The sequence below is a fragment of the Astyanax mexicanus genome, chromosome 1, assembly GCF_023375975.1.
Source record: "Astyanax mexicanus isolate ESR-SI-001 chromosome 1, AstMex3_surface, whole genome shotgun sequence".
NCBI classification, from domain to species: Eukaryota; Metazoa; Chordata; class Actinopteri; order Characiformes; family Acestrorhamphidae; genus Astyanax; species Astyanax mexicanus.
The window spans coordinates 65,189,987-65,215,630 of NC_064408.1; the positions used below are offsets into that span (position 1 = coordinate 65,189,987).

Below are 25,644 nucleotides of genomic sequence, written 5' to 3' on the forward strand. Positions count from 1 at the left end.
TCCTTCCTTACTGTTTAACCTGTAGTAAGACATTAATTACCCAAACATGACTGCAGACTACCTTCACACTCTTATCCTGGATTTTTTTTATTGGTCAGCCATGCAAAATTACATCCCTGCTAAAAACAAAATCCAGCTCGAGTCTAGCTTTTATTGGTTGCTGGTTTCAAATGGGCTTTTTGGTATCGAATTTCGAAACACAGCCCTAGTGCCCTGAACGTTTAAGATTCAAAAGTTTATTCTCATATGCACAGAAAAACAGGTAGTTTCACTGTACAATGAAATTCTTACTCTGCCCTTTCCCCTGGACCACAAGTAGGCCGACAAACAATGACAGTAAAATATATGCATTATATACATGTACAAACGGGACAAAGTACACAATATATTTGCAGTATGATTAAATAATGACAATAAAAAAGTGTCAATATGAATGCAAAAGATAATACTGTGCAATACTAAATAGCTGCTAAAAGAGACTTGAGCATTTATATATTTATAAGTATTTTGCAGTATAAATAATAATGTAGGTCTATGAAAGAGGTGACGCATAGAATTGACTAGTGTATTATGCAAAAGAGCAGAGCACTGTGTGTAATGTTCTAGTGATCATCTCATGGGAGAGATGAAAGAGCATGAACTGCATTACTGGTCAGATGCCTGTTCCTAAACCTGTTCCATAATCTGGTCGTCCTTGATTTCACACTCCTGTATAGCCTGCCAAATGGGAGGACTGTGAAGAGGTTTTGTTGAGGATGAGTGTTATCCTTGATAATCTTGTGGACCCTCCTGAAGTGGGGGGGGGGGGGGGGGGGGGGGGGCTTGGATCCAAATCAGTGATGCTTTCAATGATGCACCTGTAGATGTTCCTCAGAGTTTTGGTTGGCATGGTAGCTTTATTGAGTCTTTGTACAAAATACCGAATTTGATACAGAAAATACCAAAGTACCGAAAGATGGCACAAAAAAATTCACTCCCATTCTTTAACTTGCATCAATTTCATTGTGCGTCCATTTATTTTTCTATTTTAGAGACCCTTAATGTACAGTTTTTTCATTTACATGCTCTAACACCAAAATAATCAAGATTTCATCATTATTGGACATTTTGAATAAAAAATTGCTATATAAGCTGTAAAAAGTCAATCATTTTTCTAAGCTTAATTTTTATTTTTGCCATATGCTATATTATATTGTAGAATGATTTTTGTATGCACTGCTATTGATATAAAAAAATTGGTATTGTTACAACCCTACTACAATTCTACTACAATTTGGTCAATTTGGTTTGGGTGGTAGTCCATAGAAAGTCTGTTGTTCTTTAAGCCTGCTGTAAATATTTTGAGCACCATAGGAAAGCCCCAGCCTAGGAGGAGCTTCTTAATTAACTACATATTTGAATGGCATCTGTTTTATGAGGAAGCGTGCAAAAATGTGCAGCATGTACGGTTACTAGAGCTGACTTTGTGAACCTCTGAACTCTGCACTGCTTATTGTACCAATCCTAAAGCAGAGGGTTAGTGTGCTTTGATGTAACCTTTCCAGTACATCTAAAATATCATATCTAGTTAATTTATTTAATTTAAAAGGTAGCATTAACCTGTACCACTTTGGACAGTTCAGATCACCTTTTTTAGGTTTACACATGGATCAAGTGTGTTAGATTAAACTGGAGCCAAAATCTGCAAGGCAAAATCTTGACAGAACAAGTATTGGACATCTCTAAAAGTAGTTATTTTTACTAAGTTGTTCATTTGCTGCTGTATATGTAATGCTCTACATATAGGTCTACTTTCTGTTATTCTGTGTTTACTCTGGTGCAGTTGCTGTGTTGCTTTGTTTAGCTAAGTATTTTATTTTGCTGATATGTAAGCCAATTGGCCTAAATTGGCTTAAATTTAATTAAAACAATTAAAACATGTCAAACAACAATTGATCTACCCAATTTAAGTTGAGGCCTCCGGTGTCCACTAGATGCCCCTATTGGTCAAAAACAATTTAGATGTGTGTGGAATTGTTTTAGATATCAGGGTTGTAAATATAAATCCGAACCAGTAAGAAATCAGGCCAAAGACAAATTAATATATAGTGTTAAAAAATAATTATTACAGGTATATTACATTTCTACTGCAGTCTAAAAATTACTTAAATTAATTTATAAACATGCTATATATTTTAGTTATTGTGCAGTTTCTTACTTTTCTTTCTGTATGTTGATGGACATTATAAATCTATTAGTTGCACCATGTTGTTTCTGCTTACAATTTGCATGATGATGATGAGCTGCAAGTTTAAATACTGGGAAGGATATTCTGCTTGTGCCGGACCGTGACCATGAATGGGATTTTGAGAACAGAAAAAGTTGCGCATCATTGGTGAACCAAATAAAAAAATACCCTATACTGTCCCATAATGTCTAAACAAGACCATAATGCATATCTATGATCAGCTTAATCTAGTAACAACTCATTATTATATGGATTCTGAAAATTCTCTCCATTGAAATGTTCGAACATGGTGTAGATATCAGCAGTGTGAAACTATGTTAATGTGTAAAAAGAAAACTTTGTAATATCTGCAGTGTCAGTGTTACAACTGTGAATGAATTATAAAACTAACTACTAAAAGCTCACTGGCTAAAACAAAATCTGGATATGTTCGGACAAGGCTTACAGTTTCTTTTTCTCCTGTCAACAAAGCTTTAAAAAAAACTCTCCAAAATGGAAAGTTTAAAATCTGTAATTTTGTTACTTGCATAGTACACTACATTGGGAATAGTGTGTAATACATAGGTCTGGAATCTGAATTTTATCTCCTTCCACAAATGTATACAAAATACACAGCTGCCACAGTTTTCCCACCATTGTTCAAACACTGAAATACACAATGGGACTGAAACAGCAGGTGGGGAAGGGCACACAAAATGCATGGTTTATAGAACACATGCTAATTTAAAAAGTGAAGACCCTACTTTAGGTAAAAGAAGAAGACTTTAAGTGAGCCTGGCTTTAATAAAATTGTGTGTGTTTTTTATTATCAAAGACATGGATACTTTATGTTGGATCCAAGTTTACTGGTTTTAAGGGGGCAGCTTGTTTGATTGTAAGTTAATGATAATGGTAGGTTGGTGTTATAATAAGCTTATTATTTAATTAATGATAATAAATAATGTTATCCACAATAAGGTTTGGGATCCACACTTAGAAGACCATTTGATATGTATGATTACCTACCTTTATGTTAAATGAAACATAGTGTGAACTGACTCAATGAATGGGCCTGGAGTAAAATGTTGTACAAATGTGTTCATTACTAACGAGTATGTATTGTGAAAACTTTATTCATTACATTTTTCAGGACAAAAAAACATAAAAATATGATAACATATAGGAAATGTTTTTTAAGATCTTTTATAGATTTTTCTTACAAAATGTTAGCTTTTGAATAACAATTATAAACCAGAAGTCTGTTCCTTTTCTGCTTTGGCTCCCCCTTGTGGTGTAGCTTTGGTCAAAGAAGACACACATTTCTGCATAGAAGTTTAGTGTCCTGTGAAGAAAGTGTACGAGAATTAATGGCTTGAATATAATAGCAGCTTTTTAATGTTTGTAAGTGTTAGTGTGTGTGTGAGAGAGAGTGAGGGATGAAAGGTGTGTAAAAACTACCTCAGCTTTGAGTAGGTGTTTCTGGTGCTGCTCCATCTTCTTTTTTTTTTGCTTTTTGACACTCTTGACATACATGATTGCAGTGTCTGGAGAAGATGAAATATTGGAAAGAGAAATCAATATGAGAAACAAATATTCAGTCTTCATTATCACTATACCATTTTTATTCATGTTTTTGTTCACTGTAAATTTAGGAGAATTATGTTAGAAACCACACAAGCAAGTCTTTTTTTTATTAGATTACCTGACAACTTGACAACATGGTGCAAAGTGTATGTTTAGACATGTCGTGTGTGAAATGTTACTTGGTATGGTATAAGCTTTTGTCCAAAATGTACTTGTAAATATAAAGAAATAAAAAATGCCAATTAGTAACCATCAGCATACTAGCGGTACTTAGAATGCACTTGAACTCTTTTCAGAAATAAACTAGAAAATCAGAAACATGATCAGAGCTGCCCTTTTACACATACAGTGTACTGCTTGAGATTTTCCCTTAATTTTGACCCAATAATGTGTATTGACTGGACAACATCTGGGTAACCGTGCATGTATGAAATTGGCTTTAGAGTCCACTTTGATACACACACTTACATTGTTGGTACACCCTGCCTGGTGTAACTCATGTTTGTTTTTCCCATGTATGTCTGACCACAGAACAATGAATACATGGACATATTTGTTGATTTGCTATTTTCAAAAATAAAAAAGTCCCACTTAGGGTGAAAAAAACGCTCATATCCTGTTGGTACTATCTACCATCTAAATAATATCTGGACAAAAATAATGGGTAATAAAGGGTACACACTGTGTATAGATCATCTCCTAAACTGGCAACTCAATGTACAGTACAGGCCAAAAGTTTGGACACACCTTTTCATTCAATGCATTTTCTTTATTTTCATGACTATTTATATTGTAGATTCTCACTGAAGTCATCAAAACTATGAATGAACACATGTGGAGTTTTATGTACTTATTAAAAAATGACCTGGCCTCCACAGTCACCGGACCTGAACCCAATCCAGATGGTTTGGGGTGAGCTAGACCGCAGAGTAGCCAACAAGGCTACAAGGCAAAGGAGCCAACAAGTGCTGAACACCTCTGGGAACTCCTTCATTCAAGACTGTTGAAAAAAACATTTCAGGTGACTACCTCTTGAAGCTCATTGAGAGAATGCCAAGTGTGCGCAAAGCAGTAATCAGAGCAAAGGGGGGCTATTTTGAAGAAACTAGAATATAAAACATGTTTTCAGTTATTTCACCTTTTTGTTTAATACATAACTCCACATGTGTTCATTCATAGTTTTGATTCATTCAGTAAGAATCTACAATGTAAACAGTCATGAAAATAAAGAAACGCAGTGAAAAAGAGAAGGTGTGTCCAAACTTTTGGCCTGTACTGTATAATATACTGGCTGGTATAGATTACATGGTACACTTAGCAGCTAAATATATCTGTGTGTGTTTAGGTAGTTAACAACAGTCTACTATCCAGTGTATACTGTCAAAAATATATATTTAAAAAATATATATTTACTGCTCACCTGTGGCCTGGGCCTCCGAAGCCAGGACCCCAGCCTGTGCCAAAGCCTTTACTGAACTCCGGTCCCAGCTTCTGGAACTTTTCTCTACATGTTCCCATGTAGGAAGCTTTCCCCACAGCGTAACCAAGAATACCTGCCACTAAAGTGGGAAAACAGGGACAGGTTATATTTCAATGTATTTTATTCCCTCACAATGTAAAGCGACCTTGGGTTTTTGAAAAGTGCTATATAAATTGAACTTCTTCTTCTTATTATTATTATTATTATTATTATTATTATTATTATTATTATTATTATTATTATGTCACAATCTCTGACAGCTACTTGCTGATAATTAAATAATAAATTAGATTTCAAAAACATAATATTTCCTATTTATTCTATACAGTCCAAACGTGATTATTTGGAAAAAAGGCCAATTAACTTGGAAGAAAAACAAACCTTTTTACATTATTTATTCGGAAGGTTTTTTTCTTTTACTGTCAAGTTACTGTTCTGGACATACAAATATTTTTTTTTACTATGGCAAAAACATATTTTGAAAACTAAACATTTAACTAACTAATATGGATAAGCATCACAACCATTACTCCTTCATGTTTTAAGCATCTTACCTGCTAGCTTGGGGAATGGTCCCAGACGCTTTGATTGTTTCCAAACACCTGTTGTAAATAAATATACATTGCTGAAAAGAGTCAATTTCATAAGACAGTAAAAGTCCAGTGTCATTCTATTTCCTTTACATGTTTTTCGTAAGATGCTGTTATTTCTGTTCTTTCACTGGATGGTTATATCTGCATAGACAATATAGGCAGATGTTAGCTAATATTGGCAATATTATAAGACATAATTTTATTAAAGGACAATCCTGATTCAACTATATAGAGTTTCTAAAGCAATTATATGGTCAGAATCTGACAACCAACTAAAAAAAAAGAATAAATTGAAAATGCAAATTATATCAACAGATGAGCTACAGTCTGCACACCAACATAATGCAATGTTCTATTAAATATATTCATCATCAAAGGCTCTAAAAGCTTTTCTGTTCATTTAGAGAATAAACAGATGCTAAAGCCAACATCTGCAGTGATGCTACTCTAAACATGCTCACCATGAGTCAGACAAGAGAGAGGGGTTGGGCACAGTTCAACAGTAAACAAGTGTAAACCAGGGAATCTGGGCAAAATATTTTTGCTAGTAAAAAAGTATGTAACATTTCAATGATACAGTAGCTTTATTTTTAAAAATAGTTACAGTTACTAATCTTACTAATCTTCAACTACTAGATTAATTTACATGTGCGTCAGATGTACCACGGCTCTGAAACTGTAGTGTAATATTTACCATTGTAGATTAGTCCCCCGGTCACAGCCATGCTTCCAAGAGAGAGAGGAAGAGCTGTGAATGGAAAAAAAATATATATTAATATAAAGATTCAGTCAATTTAATTCAAAATGTCATTCGTTCTCACAGTCATAACAGTCGAACCTTAATTCTCACTCTATATTCAAGTCACATGTACTGAGGTCAGCCTTTTTTTCATGTGACCACATTTAGTAATGAAATGAAAAAATATATATATATAAATCTACATACATAAACAGTATGTTCCAATTTATTTTTTTTATTTTTTTCAAATTTTATCCCATTTTCTCCCAATTTACACATCCAATTACCCAACCCCCTCCTCAGGACTCCCTCTATTACTACCAATGCCCCAACACCACAAGGGTGAAGACTAGCCTATGCCCCCTCTGATACATGTGAAGTCAGCCACCACCTCTTTTTGAACTGCTGCTGATGCAGCATTACCGAGTAGCATCACAGCGCACTCATAGGAAAAGGCAGCAACTTAGTTTTGGTACATCAGCTCACAGACGCTTTGTGCTGAGCGACATCAACCTTTGGGCTGATGAGGGGAGAGAGCACCATCTACCCATCTAGAGAGAGCACGGCCAGTTGTGCTCTCTTAGGGCTTCAGTAGCCGATGGCAAGCTACATGAACAGAATTCGAACCGGCGAACTCTGATGTTGGCAGCGCTAAGACCACTATAGCCTACTATATTGTACTTTAAGATGGCAGTCTTATTTTAAGTAATTTAGTACATAATATATAATAAATAATAGATAGTTTAGTTTAAAGTTATAAAAACACAGTTTTGTCTCAGTGTCCATAATAGTTCTGGTGGTCAATCCATGTGTGAAAATAATGTTTCCTGCACTCTCTGCACAATCTGAGCCCCATGAATCCTGGCAATGTCTTCTTGGAATATGTCCATGCAATAACGTAAGAAAAAATCCATTGATAGGACAACCTGGTGATTCAGTAGCCTACACTGTAGCCAGGCACTATAGTTTTACTAAAGAGACAGTGTAAAATAACGCACATCCAGCTTTCATGTCTCAACAGCTGCCTACTTGGGGGTGGGGTTCAAGTATGCACTCACACGCACATGCACACATGGAAAGGGCTAATGTGGAAACAATTTCACCCAAAAGCCAGATGTAAACATTAGTGACTGATTAGGCCAATCTTCCTCTTTGCTAAAAGCCACTATTCAGAAAAAAACTGTACTCAAAGCCCAAACTGAATCACCGTGGTCTATGTAGATATATTTTAACGCAAAAATATGTAAAAAATAAAAAAATAAAAATAAAAAAATAACCGCTCACAAAAATAAATATTGATATAGCTTTAAAAATATTAATTATTAATTAACAGCCAAGCGGTCAGATGAAAGATAAACTGGTCCCAATTTTAATCGCTGTTTTATTATCAGAAAACAGATTAGAAGTTGTGTAAAGGTCAGAGTAAATGTGATATGTCTGTGGGTGTTTTGTTTTATACCTCTGTACCAAAAGCTCTCTTCTTGGCATTCCTTCCAGATCTGCTTAACCTCCTCTCTATTGACATTTTTGTCTGAAATGGGACACTGAAGTCAATGGGACAACAGATTAGTAACAGCTCGTTCAAGTCCTGAACATTTCCCCTCTGGAACTATTTCTATATGAAGCCTCATATTTCATCACAAAAGCTTTTAGACTTTTCAGTATTAGGTAGTATAACAGTGATCAATATAATGAAGTGTAGAGAGACAGTGTTTCTCTTGTGTTCTATTATATGATCATGACTATCACTATGAGTATAACGACTACAAGACAAGTACAACTACCAGACAAAGACAAGAACATGTTCCCCCAATTTCCCTGGAAAGACAGACTTTTCTTTTACTAATGTATACACTTCAGATTGTTAAAAAAGGAAAAAAAACTTTTCACTGTACTAATATAAAATGTCTGTCTTCCGTTTTTAAATCTTTACAATATATTTGACAGATAATGCGCAAAAGCTTAAATAATTATATAATAACATTATTAGAGTATAACAGTGGTTTGTTTTTAGGATTTAAATAACTAGTTGTGCAAATTGTAGTTATGATGTCACAATGTCCTGACTAATTACATTTTAAAGAAGCGCATCATTGTTTGGTTTCTAAAAATGTGCTGTCTAATTACAAAATGTTCAGTTTAAAGTAGATTTGTTATGATTATTATTATTAGTAGTAGTAGTAGTAGTAGTAGCAGTGGTAGTATTAGTTAGTAGTTTCGTACAATACTAACAATAGTAATAGTAGTAGTAGTAGTAGTAGTAGTAAGAATCATATTGGTAATGTGTTCTTTGTTCATTTATTTCTTTACCACTTATTTACCCTGCTAAAAATCCAGCTCAACAACTGCTGGTCATTCAGAAATAAACATTCCTTATGGTGGTAGCCCATTAACCCTAAATCATAGGGTACATTTTTTGTGAATGACCAGCTGCTCCTAAGCTGGATTTTGTTTTTAGCAGGGGAAAGGGGTATTTTTCTGCACTATGAGGTGCAACTATGAGGTTGTAAATGCCTTAAAAATCATTAATAATCAGTTATAGCACATACATAAAAAGGGCAACAATATAGATGGCTGTGGGTTCACTATTTGGCAAAAAACAGGTCATTGTTGCCCTTTCTACGTATGTGTTATAACTGATAATTAATGTTTTTTAAGGCATTTACAACCTAATTAGTAACCATTAATAAATAATAATTGTAAACCATTTATAAGCCATTTATAAATGTACTCTTATTTTAAAGTGGTACCAAAACCTTTATAAACTTTAGTTATAAGTAATTTATAGCTATATTATATAGCTATATATATAGGGATAACCTGCACATCCACTGTGAGCAACTGTATTCTTTACTGAACTTTTACCCATTAAAACACAAAATAAGATTTGTTTAAGCCACTCAGTAGCTAGTCTATTGCCAAGCACTACTCTAAACAAACATCATTACAGTTATTAGACCAGCTAAAACACACGAGGCTGAAGTTGGTTTGATATTCGCAGCTCCAGATTCGTTTGGCTCGATATTCACAGCCTCGTATTCCCCGGCTGAAGTTGGTTTGATATTCGCAGCTGCCGCTTCACTGAACCACCGTGAACTAAAGGGAGCGTTCACAAACACCCGCTGTTTATATTAAACACCTCACAGATCATAGAATGTAGAAAAGCAGTACAGCTGTTAATGAACAATGTAAATATACAATATATTATTAAATATAATTTTATATACACGACCTTTCATCAATTATTTTCTCCAGTTTTACTTACAACATGAATTTGCTGTTCTAGAGTAATTCATTCATTTCCTGAGTAAAAAATATCTGAAATAGAGATTTAGCCTCCTACTTTCAAGAAAACCTGGCATTATCCTGTCCGGAGCTAATTGTATATTGTAAAATATTTATTTTAACTACTGAATTTATAATTATATATTATAATAAATAATAAAAATATATATTTAATACAATTATATTTTAAAAGCCATTGCGCTCAAAAAATATGAGGCAGATGTTCAAGTGTGATTTTGAAGAACTTTTTCATGTTGGGCCAGAACAAATACACATGATCTGAAGAGTACTAGTCTTCTTCTTTAAGAAAAACCTGGAATTAGCCTGGCCCAAGCTGATTTTATACTTTAAAATAAACTGGCAACATAGCATACCGATCCATAATGCACAGTTTTTTTATGTAAAGCTGATGTTCTAGTGTGATTTTGAAAGACTATTTCATCTTGGGCCAGACCAAAGACACATGATCTGAAGAGTACTAGTCTTCTTCTTTAAGAAAAACCTGGAATTAGCCTGGCCCAAGCTGATTTTATACTTTAAAATGAACTGGCAACATAGCATACTGATCCATAATGCACAAAAAAATTGAATATAAAGCTGATCTTCTAGTGTGATTTTGAAGGACTTTTTAATCTTGGGCCAGAACAAATACACATGATCTGAAGAGAACTAGTCTTCTACTTTAAGGAAAACCTGGAAATAGCCTGGCCCAAGCTGATTTTATACTTTAAAATTAACTGGCAACATGGTATAACGAGCCATTATGGAACATCAGCTTTACATAAAAAAATAGTGCTTTATGGATCGGTATTCCATGTTGCCAGTTCATTTTAAAGTATAAAATCAGCTTGGGCCAGGCTAATTCCAGGTTTTCCTTAAAGTAGAAGACTACTACTCTTCAGATCATGTGTATTTGTTCTGGCCCAAGATTTAAAAAATCTTCAAAATTGTACTGGAACAGTGTTTTTTTTGTGCAAAATGGCTCGTTATACCATGTTGCCAATTCATTTTAAAGTATAAAATCAGCTTGGGCCAGGCTAATTCCAGGTTTTTCTTAAAGTAGAAGACTAGTACTCTTCAGATCATGTGTATTTGGTCTGGCCCAAGATTAAAAAGTCCTTCAAAATCACACTAGAACATCAGCTTTATATTCAATTTTTTTGTGCATTATGGATCGGTAGGCCATGTTGCCAGTTCATTTTGAAGTATAAAATCAGCTCGGGCCAGGCTAATTCCAGGCTTTCCCTAAAGTAGAAGACTAGTACTCTTTAGATCATGTGTATTTGGTCTGGCCCAATATGAAAAAGTCCTTCAAAATCACACTGGAACATCAGCTTTACATAAAAAAATTGTGCATTATGGATCGGTATTCCATGTTGCCAGTTCATTTTAAAGTATAAAATCAGCTTGGGCCAGGCTATTTCCAGGTTTTCCTTAAAGTAGAAGACTAGTACTCTTCAGATCATGTGTATTTGGTCTGGCCCAAGATTAAAAAGTCCTTCAAAATCACACTAGAACATCAGCTTTACATAAAAAAATTGTGCATTATGGATTGGTATGCTATGTTGCCAGTTCATTTTAAAGTATAAAATCAGCTCGGGCCAGGCTAATTCCAGGTTTTCCTCAAAGTGGGAGAGTAGTTCTCTTCATCTGATGTGTATGTGTTCTGGCCCAAGATGAAAAAGTCTTTCAAAGTTTGCCAGTTTATTTTAAAGTATAAAATCAGCTTGGGCCAGGCTAATTCCAGGTTTTTCTTAAAGTAGAAGACTAGTACTCTTTAGATCATGTGTATTTGGTCTGGCCCAAGATTAAAAAGTCCTTCAAAATCACACTAGAACATCAGCTTTATATTCAGTTTTTTTGTGCATTATGGATCGGTAGGCCATGTTGCCAGTTCATTTTAAAGTATAAAATCAGCTCGGGCCAGGCTAATTCCAGGTTTTCCTTAAAGAAGAAGACTAGTACTCTTCAGATCATGTGTATTTGTTCTGGCCCAAGATGAAAAAGTCCTTCAAAATCACACTGGAACATCAGCTTTACATAAAAAATTGTGCTTTATGGATCGGTATTCCATGTTGCCAGTTCATTTTAAAGTATAAAATCAGCTCGGGCCAGGCTAATTCCAGGTTTTTCTTAAAGTAGAAGACTAGTACTCTTTAGATCATGTGTATTTGGTCTGGTCCAAGATTAAAAAGTCCTTCAAAATCACACTAGAACATCAGCTTTATATTCAGTTTTTTTGTGCATTATGGATCGGTAGGCCATGTTGCCAGTTAATTTTAAAGTATAAAATCAGCTTGGGCCAGGCTAATTCCAGGCTTTCCCTAAAGTAGAAGACTAGTACTCTTTAGATCATGTGTATTTGGTCTGGCCCAAGATGAAAAAGCCCTTCAAAATCACACTGGAACATCAGCTTTACATAAAAAAATTGTGCTTTATGGATCAGTATTCCATGTTGCCAGTTCATTTTAAAGTATAAAATCAGCTTGGGCCAGGCTAATTCCAGGTTTTCCTTAAAGTAGAAGACTAGTTCTCTTCAGATCATGAGTATTTGTTCTGGCCCAAGATGAAAAAGTCCTTCAAAATCACACTAGAACATCAGCTTTATATTCAATTTTTTTGTGCATTATGGATCGGTATGCCATGTTGCCAGTTCATTTTGAAGTATAAAATCAGCTCGGGCCAGGCTAATTCCAGGTTTTCCTTAAAGAAGAAGACTAGTACTCTTCAGATCATGTGTATTTGTTCTGGCCCAAGATGAAAAAGTCCTTCAAAATCACACTGGAACATCAGCTTTACATAAAAAATTGTGCTTTATGGATCGGTATTCCATGTTGCCGGTTCATTTTAAAGTATAAAATCAGCTTGGGCCAGGCTAATTCCAGGTTTTTCTTAAAGTAGAAGACTAGTACTCTTTAGATCATGTGTACTTGTTCTGGCCCAAGATTAAAAAGTCCTTCAAAATCACACTAGAACATCAGCTTTATATTCAATTTTTTTGTTCATTATGGATCGGTAGGCCATGTTGCCAGTTCATTTTAAAGTATAAAATCAGCTTGGGCCAGGCTATTTCCAGGTTTTCCTTAAAGTAGAAGACTAGTACTCTTTAGATCATGTGTATTTGGTCTGGCCCAAGATTAAAAAGTCCTTCAAAATCACACTAGAACATCAGCTTTACATAAAAAAAATTGTGCATTATGGATTGGTATGCTATGTTGCCAGTTCATTTTAAAGTATAAAATCAGCTCGGGCCAGGCTAATTCCAGGTTTTCCTCAAAGTGGGAGAGTAGTTCTCTTCATCTGATGTGTATGTGTTCTGGCCCAAGATGAAAAAGTCTTTCAAAGTTTGCCAGTTTATTTTAAAGTATAAAATCAGCTTGGGCCAGGCTAATTCCAGGTTTTTCTTAAAGTAGAAGACTAGTACTCTTCAGATCATGTGTATTTGTTCTGGCCCAACATGAAAAAGTTCTTCAAAATCACACTTGAACATCTGCCTCATATTTTTTGAGCGCAATGGCTTTTAAAATATAATTTTATTAAATATATATTTAATTATTTATTGTAATATATAATTATAAATTCAGTAATTAAAATAAATATTTTACAATATACAAAATTATATTTAATAATATATTGTATATTTACATTTTTAATAAACAGATGTACTGCTTTTCTTCATTCTATCTCCTTCAGTGTTGATCTGTGAGGTGTTTAATATAAACAGCGGGTGTTTGTGAACGCTCCCTTTAGTTCACGGTGGTTCAGTGAAGCGGCAGCTGCGAATATCAAACCAACTTCAGCCGGGGAATACGAGGCTGCGAATATCGAGCCAAACGAATCTGGAGCTGCGAATATCAAACCAACTTCAGCCTCGTCTAAAACACACAGCACTCATTCACACAGCTAGGTTACCTGCCTCAAACACAGACCGACCCCTCAAATGCTCCACTCACCGGCCAGCCTGACGATTTTGCCTGCGCTGCTTCTGCCTCTGTTTTCTCCGGTACCTGGGTGCTCATGTTTTCTCCTGCTCGCTCTCTCTCTGTTACAGGGACGTTCAGTAAGTCAGTTCTCTCTCTCAGCCACTTCCTCTGGTCTTTATCTTGTGTTCTAACCTGTGTTTCAGGCCTCGTTTAACCTCTGCCTCAAAAACACGTCTGACTCCTCCCCCCTTCTGTAAACATTAAACAGAGCTTGCCCACCAGCTCAGCCATGCAACCTCCTGAAATACTGAGCTGCTGACACAATACCCCCTTTACTGAGTGCAATATCAACCCCACGTGCTGCTAACATAGGCCATTAATATTACAGCTACTGAGCCATTCCACCAAATCTGTGCCATTTTATTATTAAGCATATTGTCTTGTACATTGACCTAAACTACTTAGAACACTGAAAAATAACATTAATTACATGTCCCTACTCTCTAACTGTAACTTTCACCATGAAATATAATTATTAAAATCATTCAGAGATGTAATTTCTTTTGCATTTTTGTTACTTTTTTTCATAATAAATCCATAATATTTAAGTTAAAATACAATTTTTTTTGTGTCCCTGGGTTTCACTCATTCCTGTCACTGTACAATATTAATCCATTTGAAACATCTGTAAACACTCTACAAGTCACATCTACAACAGGAAGTTACATCAGTTGGTTCTTCTGAAGATCGTGAGAAGACCAAAATCAAGTTCCCTCATTTGTTTTTCTGTATATTTAATCTTATTGTAGCTATGACTGAGGAGGTCAATCTCAACACTCATTTCTGTTACCTACATTAATTCTTGTATGTTATTTGTTTATTTTTAAAATACAAATTGTTGGAAAATCACTAGAATGTGCTCAGTGTTATCCTCATGCTCTTAGCACAGCCGCCATTTAGCTATTTTCATATTTTTGCTAATTCTATGCTAAAAACTTAGTCCTGTTACATTAATTCCTGTTACTCAAAACATAAAAAACAGAAATAAGGACTAGTGACAGAAGTGAGTTCCAGTGACAAGAGTGAGTTCCAGTAAGGGGAGTGAGTGTCAGTAACAGGAGTGGGTTTTTTTTGTCATAAATATCCATTATTTGAACATGCAGTCAACTATTTCTTTAACATAAAGACTTTTTTTGAGAGAGAAAATTAAAGAAATGAGTGGACTTGCTTTTAAACATAAATGGGTTTTGTAACCATCTTTTGCTTGGAACCTTGTGAAAAAAACAAACAAAAAAACAATAAGTTTAATCTGGAAGAGTTACAAACAAGCAAATTGCACCCATTCGGTGAAATAGCCCTACTACATTAAACACTATACAGCAAAGCTGTGCAGACATCTTAAAAGACAGGATAGAGATATCTAAAAGATAAGATATCTAATCTGTTTTTTCATGATTATAAAAAAAACACCCCACATAGCAACCATTCTAATTGGTACAAACAGTTGCCTTGTCTAGACTCTCTCCTTAAAGTAAACTAGGATCTAAAGTCTAAAAAATCATACTACAAAAGCCCCACTCCATGTTCTGCCTCTGACTATTCCAGTTCTGTGAGTATGATGCTATGCTAAAACACTAAACTCATGGCTAAAAGGGTTATCCAGTGCCCTATTATCAGGCTCCCCCTTCCTATAACATCTTCAACTGGTTAAAGAGTAACTCAAAATTTCTCCTTTGTTTTGTCTACCTGATCACAGGTAGTAGCTTACTCCGGAAACGCCTGCTCCCATTTGTGCTCAACTTTTACACCAATTCGTAAACAACCACTCCCTATGTAAACTGTCTCTAATCTGCAGGTGTGGAGAGGTGTGGAGAGATGTGGGAGAGTCTGTAGCTTTAAAATGAAGCTAAGATCACAAATGTAATCAGTGGTCACACAGGTTTTCTCTTTGTTACTGCACTTTATTAAATTTACACAAACTCCCTTAAAGACTAAATAGATGAAAAATGAAAATCACATGTTTATCCTAAAGCCTAAAACTAGATAACACAAAGCCAATTGAACATTTGATTGATTTTTATATTTTTTTAATAAGGTGCCATCTAAATGATTCTCCATCTTTGCTGGAAAAGCTACACAAGTTACTAAGTAAGTAATTTACATATAGAAAAATATAAAAATACACAAACCTTTGCACATATTGAAATATACATTTTAATTTCTAGTATATACCATTTACACAATCTACACTGACTGGCCAATGATCTGGCGTTGCTGCAGTTGTTCAGGTCTGGGTTTAGCAACAGTATGTGCTGAAAGAATGAGGTCAGCTGATTACCTGAATATACTGAATATAGACCAGGTTATTCCAACAATGGATTTTTTCTTCCCTGATGGCACGGGAATATTCCAAGATGACAATGTCAGGATTCATGGGGCTGGAATTGTGAAAGAGTGATTCAGGGAGCATGAAATCATCATTTTCACAAATGGATTGTTCACCACAGAGTCCAGACCTTAACCCTATTGAGAATAAGATGGGTCTTTTGCAGTTTGCCACAAGCTCTGTAGGGGACACAGCAAATATGTGGAAGATAGTACTTTGGCCAGATGAGACCAAAGTGGACCTTTTTGGCCTAAATGCAAAACACTGTGTAGCGAAAAACTATTCACTGAGTGATTCAGCGAGCATGAGATCATTATTTTCACACATGGATTGTTCATCAGATCCAGATCTTAACCTCATCAATGCTTGGTGATGATCTTGGTGAAAAATGAATGCAACACTGGATTGAAATAAATATTGTGACATTGCAGAAGCTTATTGAAAAAATGCTACAATGAATGTGTGCTTCGATCAAAGCTAAAGGCGGTCCAACCAAATATTTAGTTGTGTTTATATGTATATATTATTATATATACAAGTGTATATAATTTATTTGTATATAAGATTGATTTGTATGGTCTTCTCACACCCATTCTACTGTAACAAACATTTTTGCTTGATCAGAATGTTGTGGTGAGTACCAGAGAGCCTATTACACCCATTTTAGCACTATTACACTGGCTGTTTGTTTCTTTTACAATTGATGTTAAGATAAATTCATTATTTTTGAAGCTCTCAATAATGAACAGCTTCTTACATTTCAGAATCTTACAGAACAAGTGTCAAAGTGTTATGTTAGGTCATCAAATGTTGGCTTGCTATAGTTTACAAATATTTGCCATAATGCAATAAACTCTAGAACACGCTTTTGATAGATATTTATCAGACATCTAAAATTACCAGTTATAAAAAGGTGGTAATGGTGCAACTGAAACAGTTTAGATTAGTGTTTGTATAGTTTTTTTTTATATATTTACATTTTAAGTTATTTAATTTGATATTTATTATTATGTTTAAAACCACTATCATACCTCTGTTATATTCTGCGTTTTTATCGTATTTGCAATTGCACTGCTCCAAAATGAACTAAAATAACCTTTTTTTCCAAGTTAAGGTTATATCTCTTTTCTGTGAAGTTGCTGTATTGGAGATACATGTTTTTCATCGGACATAAATAATATTTAATTTTTTTTTTTCATGCAGTTTCATTTTATTATTAATGTTTTTTCATTATCTTATGTACTACCTTAGCACTTTGAGATTCATTTAATGTCTAAAAACTATTATATAAATAAAATTATTATATTTATTTTACATGGGGAAAGATTTATATGTGCCTTTCCTTAATACTGTAAGTGTAGTTTATGTCCGCATTACAGTCACAGCTGACTAAATGCTATGTAAGTTTACTGTTTAAGGCACATGTGTCAAACACAAGGCCCGCGGGCCAAATGTGGCCCGCCACGTCTTTTTATGTGGCCCGCGAGAGCTTGTAAAATCTTAGTGTCTATAATAAATAGGTCAGAAGCGTTCTTTGACCAAAAAATAAATTTCCCACAATGCTTGTCGATTGTATGACCCGCAAAGTTACGGCTTACTGCCACTACACGGCAGTGTAGTCATTGATGTGGAAACCCTGCCGGAGGGAAGGTGTAACTTCGCGGGTGGAATTGAGACATGTTTATCCCATAATATCCAGAAAAAGAAAAGTTGATGCAGACGGACGGCTGTGCTTCAAGGCGAAAGACCGGTATGCATTTTGTGTTACTGACCAAAATAAACGCTTTTTAGAAGAGATATAAATTATGTGTAAATATTTATAAGACAATAGCTGATAAAATCTGTTTTAATGAGGTTAATAAACATCACTGTGACATCGCTAGTCGCAGTTTCACCTCAGCAAAGGACGAGGAGGTGAATCACTTATCTAACCAGCCTTTACTGATTTCTGCCCCCAATAACCCTTTCAATAACCTCCAATAGCCTTTAATAGTCTCCAGTAGCCTTCAACAGTCTAACCTTGCAGCCGTGGTGTGTTCTAAACTCCGTAGTTATAAACATCCTGAGGTTAGCAGCGCGCTAACTGACCTGTTTATAATGTAATCCGAGCAGTGCCTCCGGGATGGCTGCTCTAAACTGCTGCTGTTAGCTGCTTGGGCTGAAATATGAACTGTAGAGAGCTGTATTATCCGGTTAGTGGGGTTATTTTATTTCATACACAGAAGAACTTAAAATTTTAAAAACGCTCCAGACTGGCTCAGCTGAGTCCTGTAGCCCGTGGCTGGGCTGTAGCTCTGACTCAGTAAAGACTGTGGGCTTGTGCTGCTGCAGCTCCCACTAGTGGTTGGATGAGGAAATGCTAAATCTGTCACAGCTCACAATTTTTGATTTTATATTAATTAAGCCTCTTTTCAGTATCAAACGTTTTGATCAAAGTTAATATAACTTGTATTTTATGTCATTTCTATTCACTTGTATAGTTTGGTTCTTGATTGATGGAGTTTTTGGATTTCATAACAGGATTTATGTTAATAGAGCAACAAGCAAACATTTTTTTCCATGCAACTGTAATATTTGATTGAATAAATAATATATTGAGAGTTATTTAACATTAAGGAGTAATTACATTCATTTACATATATTACATTTGGTTACATTTTCTTATATTTATAAGTTACATCTGGCCCTCGGAGGACAGCCAATATGCCAATGTGGCCCTCGGCCAAAATGAGTTTGACACCCCTGGTTTAAGGGATTAAGTTGGGCAGCATCTTATCTTATTAAGTTGATATCACGCTCTAGCCAATGCTGTAGGATTTGAATGATATATTTAATATGTAAATACTGTATCTAACTTTTACTGGCTTACTGAATGGGGGGAGAGAGGGCAACTATTTAATGCTGCAATTAAACTTATAACCTTCTGGTAAAGGGATTTTTAAAAGAGAAGTTAACACAGCATTGCTGTTTTTATGACCATTTAATATTATTGGATAGATTGGATTACTGGATACTGCAGCTTGTATGGTTAATCTACATTGAGACATCAGTAAATCGGTTTGTTCAATCTGTATTTTTGTCTAGATAATCTCGGGAAATGTGTTGAGTCATACTGCATCAGAACACAGGAGCAATCTTTTATCACTGTAAGCTCTGTTCCAATGATAAACTCAGATCATCCTGTGCAGGTGCTGTTTTGTAGACACAGCGAGGAAATCCAGTGTGTGTGTGTGTGTGTGTGTGTGTGTGTGTGTGTCAGAGACTGCTGAGACCACGTGGTCCAACCATGACGTAGAAATCGTTGGCTGATTATGCGTCCCATGATGCACTGCGGTGTAATACTTTAGCTTTAGATGAGTTTAATATCTGTTTCTGACTCTGGTCAGATGGTAGTAAGAGCGGATATGAACTGGTTAAGGGGTGCTGTGTGATGTGTCGTGTTTATGGGGTGAGCATGGAGAGTCTCCCATAGTGGTGAATGGTACTCCTCTCGGTGTGGTCGTGAGCAGCGCGCTTTGCTCCTTAGTACACTCTTGTTTCTCTTCAGATCGTATAAATCTTTCGCCTTTTACTAAAGATTTCCGTGGGGAGGAACATTATGAGTATCAACTAATTTTTTGATGCCCTGCTTAACGGCGGGGCTCCTCATCTGGTTAAAAATTAGATTCAATGAATTATCGTGAGAGTTCGTACATGAATGAGGCGCTCTGAACATCTGTACTGCGCATGCGTGTTCGTAGCGCACAAGCAGTGGGTTTCGATTTACAGTAGGTAAAGTAGCTACTGAACTCCTGAAGAGACATGAGGGGGAAACACTGGGAGTGACTATTTGTACCAGGATATAAGCAGCATTTGCAGCACAGGAAGGCTGATTTCGCCCGTTAATTTAAAAAAGGAAACAAAACAAGTGCGCATATCTATCAACGAATGTGAGGACAGAATTTGGTGCATATGTATTTATAAAGTAAGTTACATCAGATATTTTTAAAGTACTTCTTAGCATCTAAGGTACACGTATACACTTCCACCAAAAACCTACAGACTGTCACTTTAAGTTAGATCAATTTTTTAGAAACTCAATCTTCAGTGCAGTTTACCCTATTGACTGGGAACATCTCATTTACTGGTTATAATACAGATAGAGATGTATACATTAATGTTAAAACAACGTCAAGCCTCTTGTTATTCTGTGAGCTTTAGAATAAAGATAAATCATATGGGTAAATAAGTACTTACATTTTAAAAATGGCCATTGTATTAAAACCAATCTAACATTTAGGTGCAAGTGAATAAAGGAAAGATTCTAGTTTTAAGAATGTAGATTGTCAATATTGTCACACAAAAACCTTGTATCTTAATATTTGTTTTTTACATAGTTTAAATCTGAAATGATGAATGGACACGATTTTAACATTGACTTTCATATATATATTTTAGTAAGAGTACACACTGACCTGTGTACAAACAGTACACACTGCTACATACACGTGTGTACAAATACTAATAAAACAAAATATTACATGCTCAAGAGTTTTTTTTTTTTGGGAGAGGAGTCCACTTGAGTTTTCCTTTAGGAATAATTATCACGAGGTAATTATTTAGATTTAGAAAAATCCTTTTTTTGCCAGCAGCATTACCCGCGCGGGCCTTTAGATGGCACCATTAAACCATTCACTAGTGTCTTTTTAGCTCAAGCGTGTTACAAATCTGCTCAGATGAAGGACCGCACTGATGAATTCGTGCTATTCGTTCTTTTTAACAGGAGCTACGGTTTTCTGGACAGCATAGATGAATGTGTATGCATCCTTTTGGGGGGTCCGTAGTAAATAGCGTCAAACGTTTTAAAGGTAAGATATTCTATGAAGTTACAGAATTTTTTTTTTGTGCAGTTCAATCTGCTGCATATGGAAGCCCATTTCCGCCACCTGAAGAAAAAAAAAACGTCCTCAACTATGAGATAGAAAAGTCATAATTATGGGATAGTAAGTCATAATTATGAGATAGTAAGTCATAATTATGAGATAGTAAGTCATAATTATGAGACACTAAGTCATAATTATGAGATAGAAAGTCATAATTATGAGATGACTTTTTATCTCATAAATATGACTTACTATCTCATAATTATGACTTTTTTATCTCATAATTATGACTTACTATCTCATAATTATGACTTACTATCCCATAATTATGACTTTTCTATCTCATAATTATGACTTAGTTGAGGATGTTTTTTTTTCTTCAGGTGGCGGAAATGGGCTTCCATAGGGGGCTGCATACCACAGTGGTCTGAAATAGAGTTCCAGAGGGATTTATTGAACAAAAATATTTACTTGCTAGTACAGTCATAGCCACCTCAGTAGCTAAGTCACAAGCTACTCGAGCAAAAGCTGTGTTTGTTTGTCACTTCTGACAATGTTCTACTATATAAAGTCATGCTTTTTGAACTTCTGCTCCCGCCACTTTTCAGTGGCTTGTAAATCACATACTACCTGGTATGCAAAGCTGTAAGGCATATTTAGATAATGTGGTTCTTTATTGCTCTTCTTGGAAGGAAAAATATCTTCAAATTAAGAAATGTTTTGGCTGTCTAAACAAAACCCAGTTGACTGTCAGCCTGACCAAATGTGAATTTCGAGTTCAACCTGTTACTGCAAGGATTGAGGCAATTTGTAATTTCTCTACACCCAACAGCCGTAAGAAACTATGATGGATCCTTGGGATGACTGGCTACTACAGGGGGTGTTGTCAGTTTTGCAACAGTGGTTGCCCCACTTACCAATATTCTTAGTTCAAATGTGATGTTCCAGTGGTCAGAAAAGTGTCAACAGGCCTTTGAAAATGTTAAGGCTCTGCTCACATGTTCGCCAGTTTTACCTGCCCCCGTTTTTGTGAAAGCTTTTACCCATGCTATTGATGCTAGTGATGTGGGCGTAGGTGCAGTTTTGCTGCGATGTGGTTCAGATGGGATTGCTCAGCTCGTTTTTTACTATTGTAAAAAGTTAACCCCCCCCCCCCACCCCCCCCCCCCCTCAGAGCGGTGGAAAAGGAGGCCTTTGCATTCATTTTAGCATTTGACCATTTCAAAGTGTATCAGAGTTCTTTAGCTGGTTCTACTGTAATGTATACGGATCAAAATCCCTTGGCTTTGTTACGGTGGAGTTTGGCCCTTCAGATTTACCAACTTGAGATCGGACACAATCAGTGGTGTTGACAATGTGGTGGCTGTTACTCTTTCTAAACAAGAGTCTAAACCAGAGACTGTATACAAGATTGACGCCGTGTCACCGATCCCATTCACTCAATGAAAATGAAGCCAAAATCTTCCGCCATGTTGGCGATCCTGAAACCCGAGTCTGCGCAAGTAGAGATCAGAGGAGGGAGAAAGACTGTGGAGAGACAGCCTACTCATTTAAATAAACCCGCCCCTGAGGGCTGCCTCCACAGAGCTCACACAGACTATGTTCCCACCCATACAGTCATTGGTCCCACCTCGGCTAGCTGTAATCCAGCCCTTTTACAATAACCACACCTTTTTGAATAGAGCTGAATAATGTTTAAAAAAAACTAATTCTGTGGGGATATACAAATATGACTATATAAGCAGAGGTTACACTAGCTGTTGCATTTAAATAATGGAGGTAGAATTACAGTATATTGAAAAAAACGTGATTGAAAGTTGTCTGTTTTGCCATTGAAACCTATGGGGATGGGTGGGGTTACACAGCTTTCTGCAACCGAACAGCAGGGGGCGCCCGACCTGTGGTGGCTTCACTTTTGAGAGACGATGCTCTGTCCAGCTATACACAGTCTATGGTGGAAACGAAAAAAAAAAAAAAAAACACTGGTGTTGGAGGCATATGTTTATTTTTCTTCTAAACTCTGTTCCTCTATTATAGATTATACGTTTAGGGTGTATTGGGTTGGAGAGAGAAATTTTGGTTTACTTTGAGGAATCCTTTTAAGGGTGGAGGTGTTACGACCCTGTGTGTTGTAACTCAACCTGTCAGGTTGTGATTGAAATTGTGGGTAAAACTTATGGGGGAACAGACACTTTTTTATAAAGGGTTAGATTGGTTTGGATTTTCTCTTAAATAAATGAAATCCTCAATTAGAAACTATTTATATTTAGAATTTGTATAATATTAAACTTTGTTTGACAATCTGAAAAATGTAAGTCTGACAAAAATAGACACAAATGTACTGTAAGTACAAATACGGTACTTTTTCATGACACTGTAAGTGCCTCACACTGGGGTAAACTTGATATTAACTGGATCCAGATAATATGCCCATGTGAGATCTAGATCAAATTCCTTACAGAAACACAGAAAATGTTGCTTTGGTTTTATTTAAATAAAATCTCTATTTAGTGGAGACAGGTCATGATGGTAGTGATGGCAACCAGGCTGGGTTGGTTACAACTTCATCTTGAATGCTGTTCTTTTTTCACTCTTTCCTGTTTTTCCATCTTTCCTGTTTTCTTTTTTTATATTTTGTCTTGCAGTCCTCCAATGGTTCCCCAGTTGCCGCAACAACCTACTGAAATACACAAGAACAGCCATAAAGAGCTGCCCTTCTCTTCAAATGAAGGAGTGCTAAACTTTCAAAAATTTATAATATGGTCATAAAAACAAATTAATGATGAATAATGATATATTGTAATAGTCCCTATTGTGCTTAAAATCATTTTCAAATTACACTTTACAATACAGACACTCAGTATTCCCCTTAAACATAAACAGAGAGCCATTTCAGTCACAGCCAGTCAGAATTACAACTGTACATGCTTTTATATGGTATTAATGAATATACAGCATTTACATACCGTTCACCCAGGCCTACACCAAGTTCAGCCAAGCTGATCTCTTCTCTATGCAGTCTAACAGCCCAGCAGATGTCCTGCACTCACTGCTCCTAGCTGTCTCACCCACTCAAGCAGAAACAGAGAGACAAAAACAGTGATACATTTGAACTTAAAGATCAAACATGAAGAGATGAATTATTCTAATTATTGTGGAGCTGAATGTGGGTATGTCTCAGTGGTTTGGATTTATTAGCTCTTTAGTTGGAGGGCAGTGGATTTGTCAATCAGATTCTTCATAGTTGTTCCTGCATGTTTTATCTGAAGGGAGATAAAACACAATACACTCAACATCATCATCTTTATCACAACACATCTATATATATCAGTGATGATCTTTATCTGAATACCAACCAGGTGAGAATATCCATAGCCCAGGAATCCATAAGGGACTGCCAGTTCTGCATCCAACACTCCGATCTTCCCTTCCTCCTACTTAGATGGGCCCTGTCACATACAATACAGCACCACATGAGCACCAGACATTGCAAAAGCAGTAAGCTTGTATATCATCACTCCCACACACCTTCTTCATGATCAAATTCTCCAGAAATGTCAGCCTGAACGTCATTCATATAATTTGTAGACGTGAAAGCCTGGCAAACACACACACAAAAATAATAATGAACGATACATCAAAACTTAGGATGTTTAAACTAAGTGTGACTAAAATGTGGTATTAATGGATGTGCAGTATCACCATTTATAGTTCCCTCAAGCCCAGATCAAGTTCAGTGAGGATTATCCATGCCAGTCTCAGCTTAAACCCTCAAGAAGTGCGACACTTACCTGGCTCTCCTCCTTACGGCTTGTTCCACTAGGCCTGCAGGTTCAGAACAACTGACTGAGTCTGACTGTATCAGTGAGTCGAGGTCCACTGGGGGCAGTGTAGAGCTCAGTGTAGGGCAGGGGTGTCCAAACTTTTTTTGTTGGGGGCCAGAAGGAGAAATATATTTGAAGTCACGGGCCACACTCTGTAATAAAACAAATAATGAAATATACCACTTTAAATAATACTTTTTCCTGATTATTTCATTTACACACCATTTTACTTGACTTACTATCTTTATCTTTGACAGTGTTGTGTAAACTAAGATTTTTCAAATTGATGTTTAATTTCATGATGTCTCTTAATATTAAACTCCTTAATTACGGCAACTTTTAGACTTTTTGCTAGAAATGCACACTCTCTCCGCTTTTAGACTCTTTTGCCCCGTTTTTCTGCGCTAGAAATGCGCACCCTCGCCGCTTTTAGACTCTTTTGCCCCGTTTTTCTGCACTAGAAATGCGCACCCTCACCGCTTTTAGACTCATTGGCCCGTTTTTCTGCGCTAGAAATGCGCTCCCTCTCCGTTTTTAGATTCTTTGGCCTGTTTCTGACACCTAGCGTTCAAACTTTGAATCTCACATTATAAAAAAACATATATATATATATATATATATATATATATGTTTTTTTTTTACCCTGTTTTGATTTTAGAAAACCTCAAAATATAACAATTTCTGCACCAAATTCTTGTTTCTTCTATTACATATCTATAAATCAAGTTATTTATAGTTAACTTATTGGATTGCAAATCTATA

General features: G+C 35.9%; 1 protein-coding gene, 2 long non-coding RNA genes and 1 other non-coding gene across 4 annotated transcripts; 1 reads left to right on the forward strand and 3 right to left on the reverse strand.

The window, feature by feature from the left end:
- Positions 1-3,319: 3,319 nt before the first annotated feature.
- On the reverse strand, positions 3,320-14,081 carry ociad2 (OCIA domain containing 2). The gene is made up of 7 exons (XM_007257028.4): positions 13,841-14,081; positions 8,062-8,146; positions 6,558-6,611; positions 5,825-5,872; positions 5,211-5,349; positions 3,665-3,750; positions 3,320-3,548 (listed from the first exon to the last, which is right to left on the reverse strand). The coding sequence occupies exons 1-6, from the start codon at positions 13,904-13,906 to the stop codon at positions 3,666-3,668; spliced, it is 477 nt and encodes a 158-aa protein (XP_007257090.1). The 5' UTR covers positions 13,907-14,081; the 3' UTR covers positions 3,320-3,548; position 3,665.
- Positions 14,082-19,723: 5,642 nt separating this feature from the next.
- On the forward strand, positions 19,724-19,839 carry LOC125785823 (U5 spliceosomal RNA). Its single transcript, XR_007428170.1, has one exon. It is a non-coding gene; the product is annotated as a U5 spliceosomal RNA (small nuclear RNA).
- Positions 19,840-23,531: 3,692 nt separating this feature from the next.
- On the reverse strand, positions 23,532-24,316 carry LOC111191941 (uncharacterized). The gene is made up of 2 exons (XR_002649739.2): positions 24,025-24,316; positions 23,532-23,738 (listed from the first exon to the last, which is right to left on the reverse strand). It is a non-coding gene; the product is annotated as an uncharacterized LOC111191941 (long non-coding RNA).
- A 104-nt stretch (positions 24,317-24,420) lies between these two features.
- Positions 24,421-25,442, reverse strand: LOC125802483 (uncharacterized). The gene is made up of 3 exons (XR_007439616.1): positions 24,850-25,442; positions 24,587-24,656; positions 24,421-24,507 (listed from the first exon to the last, which is right to left on the reverse strand). It is a non-coding gene; the product is annotated as an uncharacterized LOC125802483 (long non-coding RNA).
- Positions 25,443-25,644: the final 202 nt, after the last annotated feature.

What these genes read in the sequence shown, in the direction of transcription:
- ociad2 (XM_007257028.4), bottom strand. Translation starts at nt 13,906, where the DNA reads ATGAGCACCCAGGTACCGGAGAAAACAGAGGCAGAAGCAGCGCAGGCA. An exon ending in ACCATTCCCCAAGCTAGCAG is followed by an intron (nt 5,350 to 5,824) that starts GTAAGATGCTTA and finishes TTCCCACTTTAG; the next exon opens with TGGCAGGTATTCTTGGTTAC. An exon ending in TTCGGAGGCCCAGGCCACAG is followed by an intron (nt 3,751 to 5,210) that starts GTGAGCAGTAAA and finishes CATCTTCTCCAG; the next exon opens with ACACTGCAATCATGTATGTC.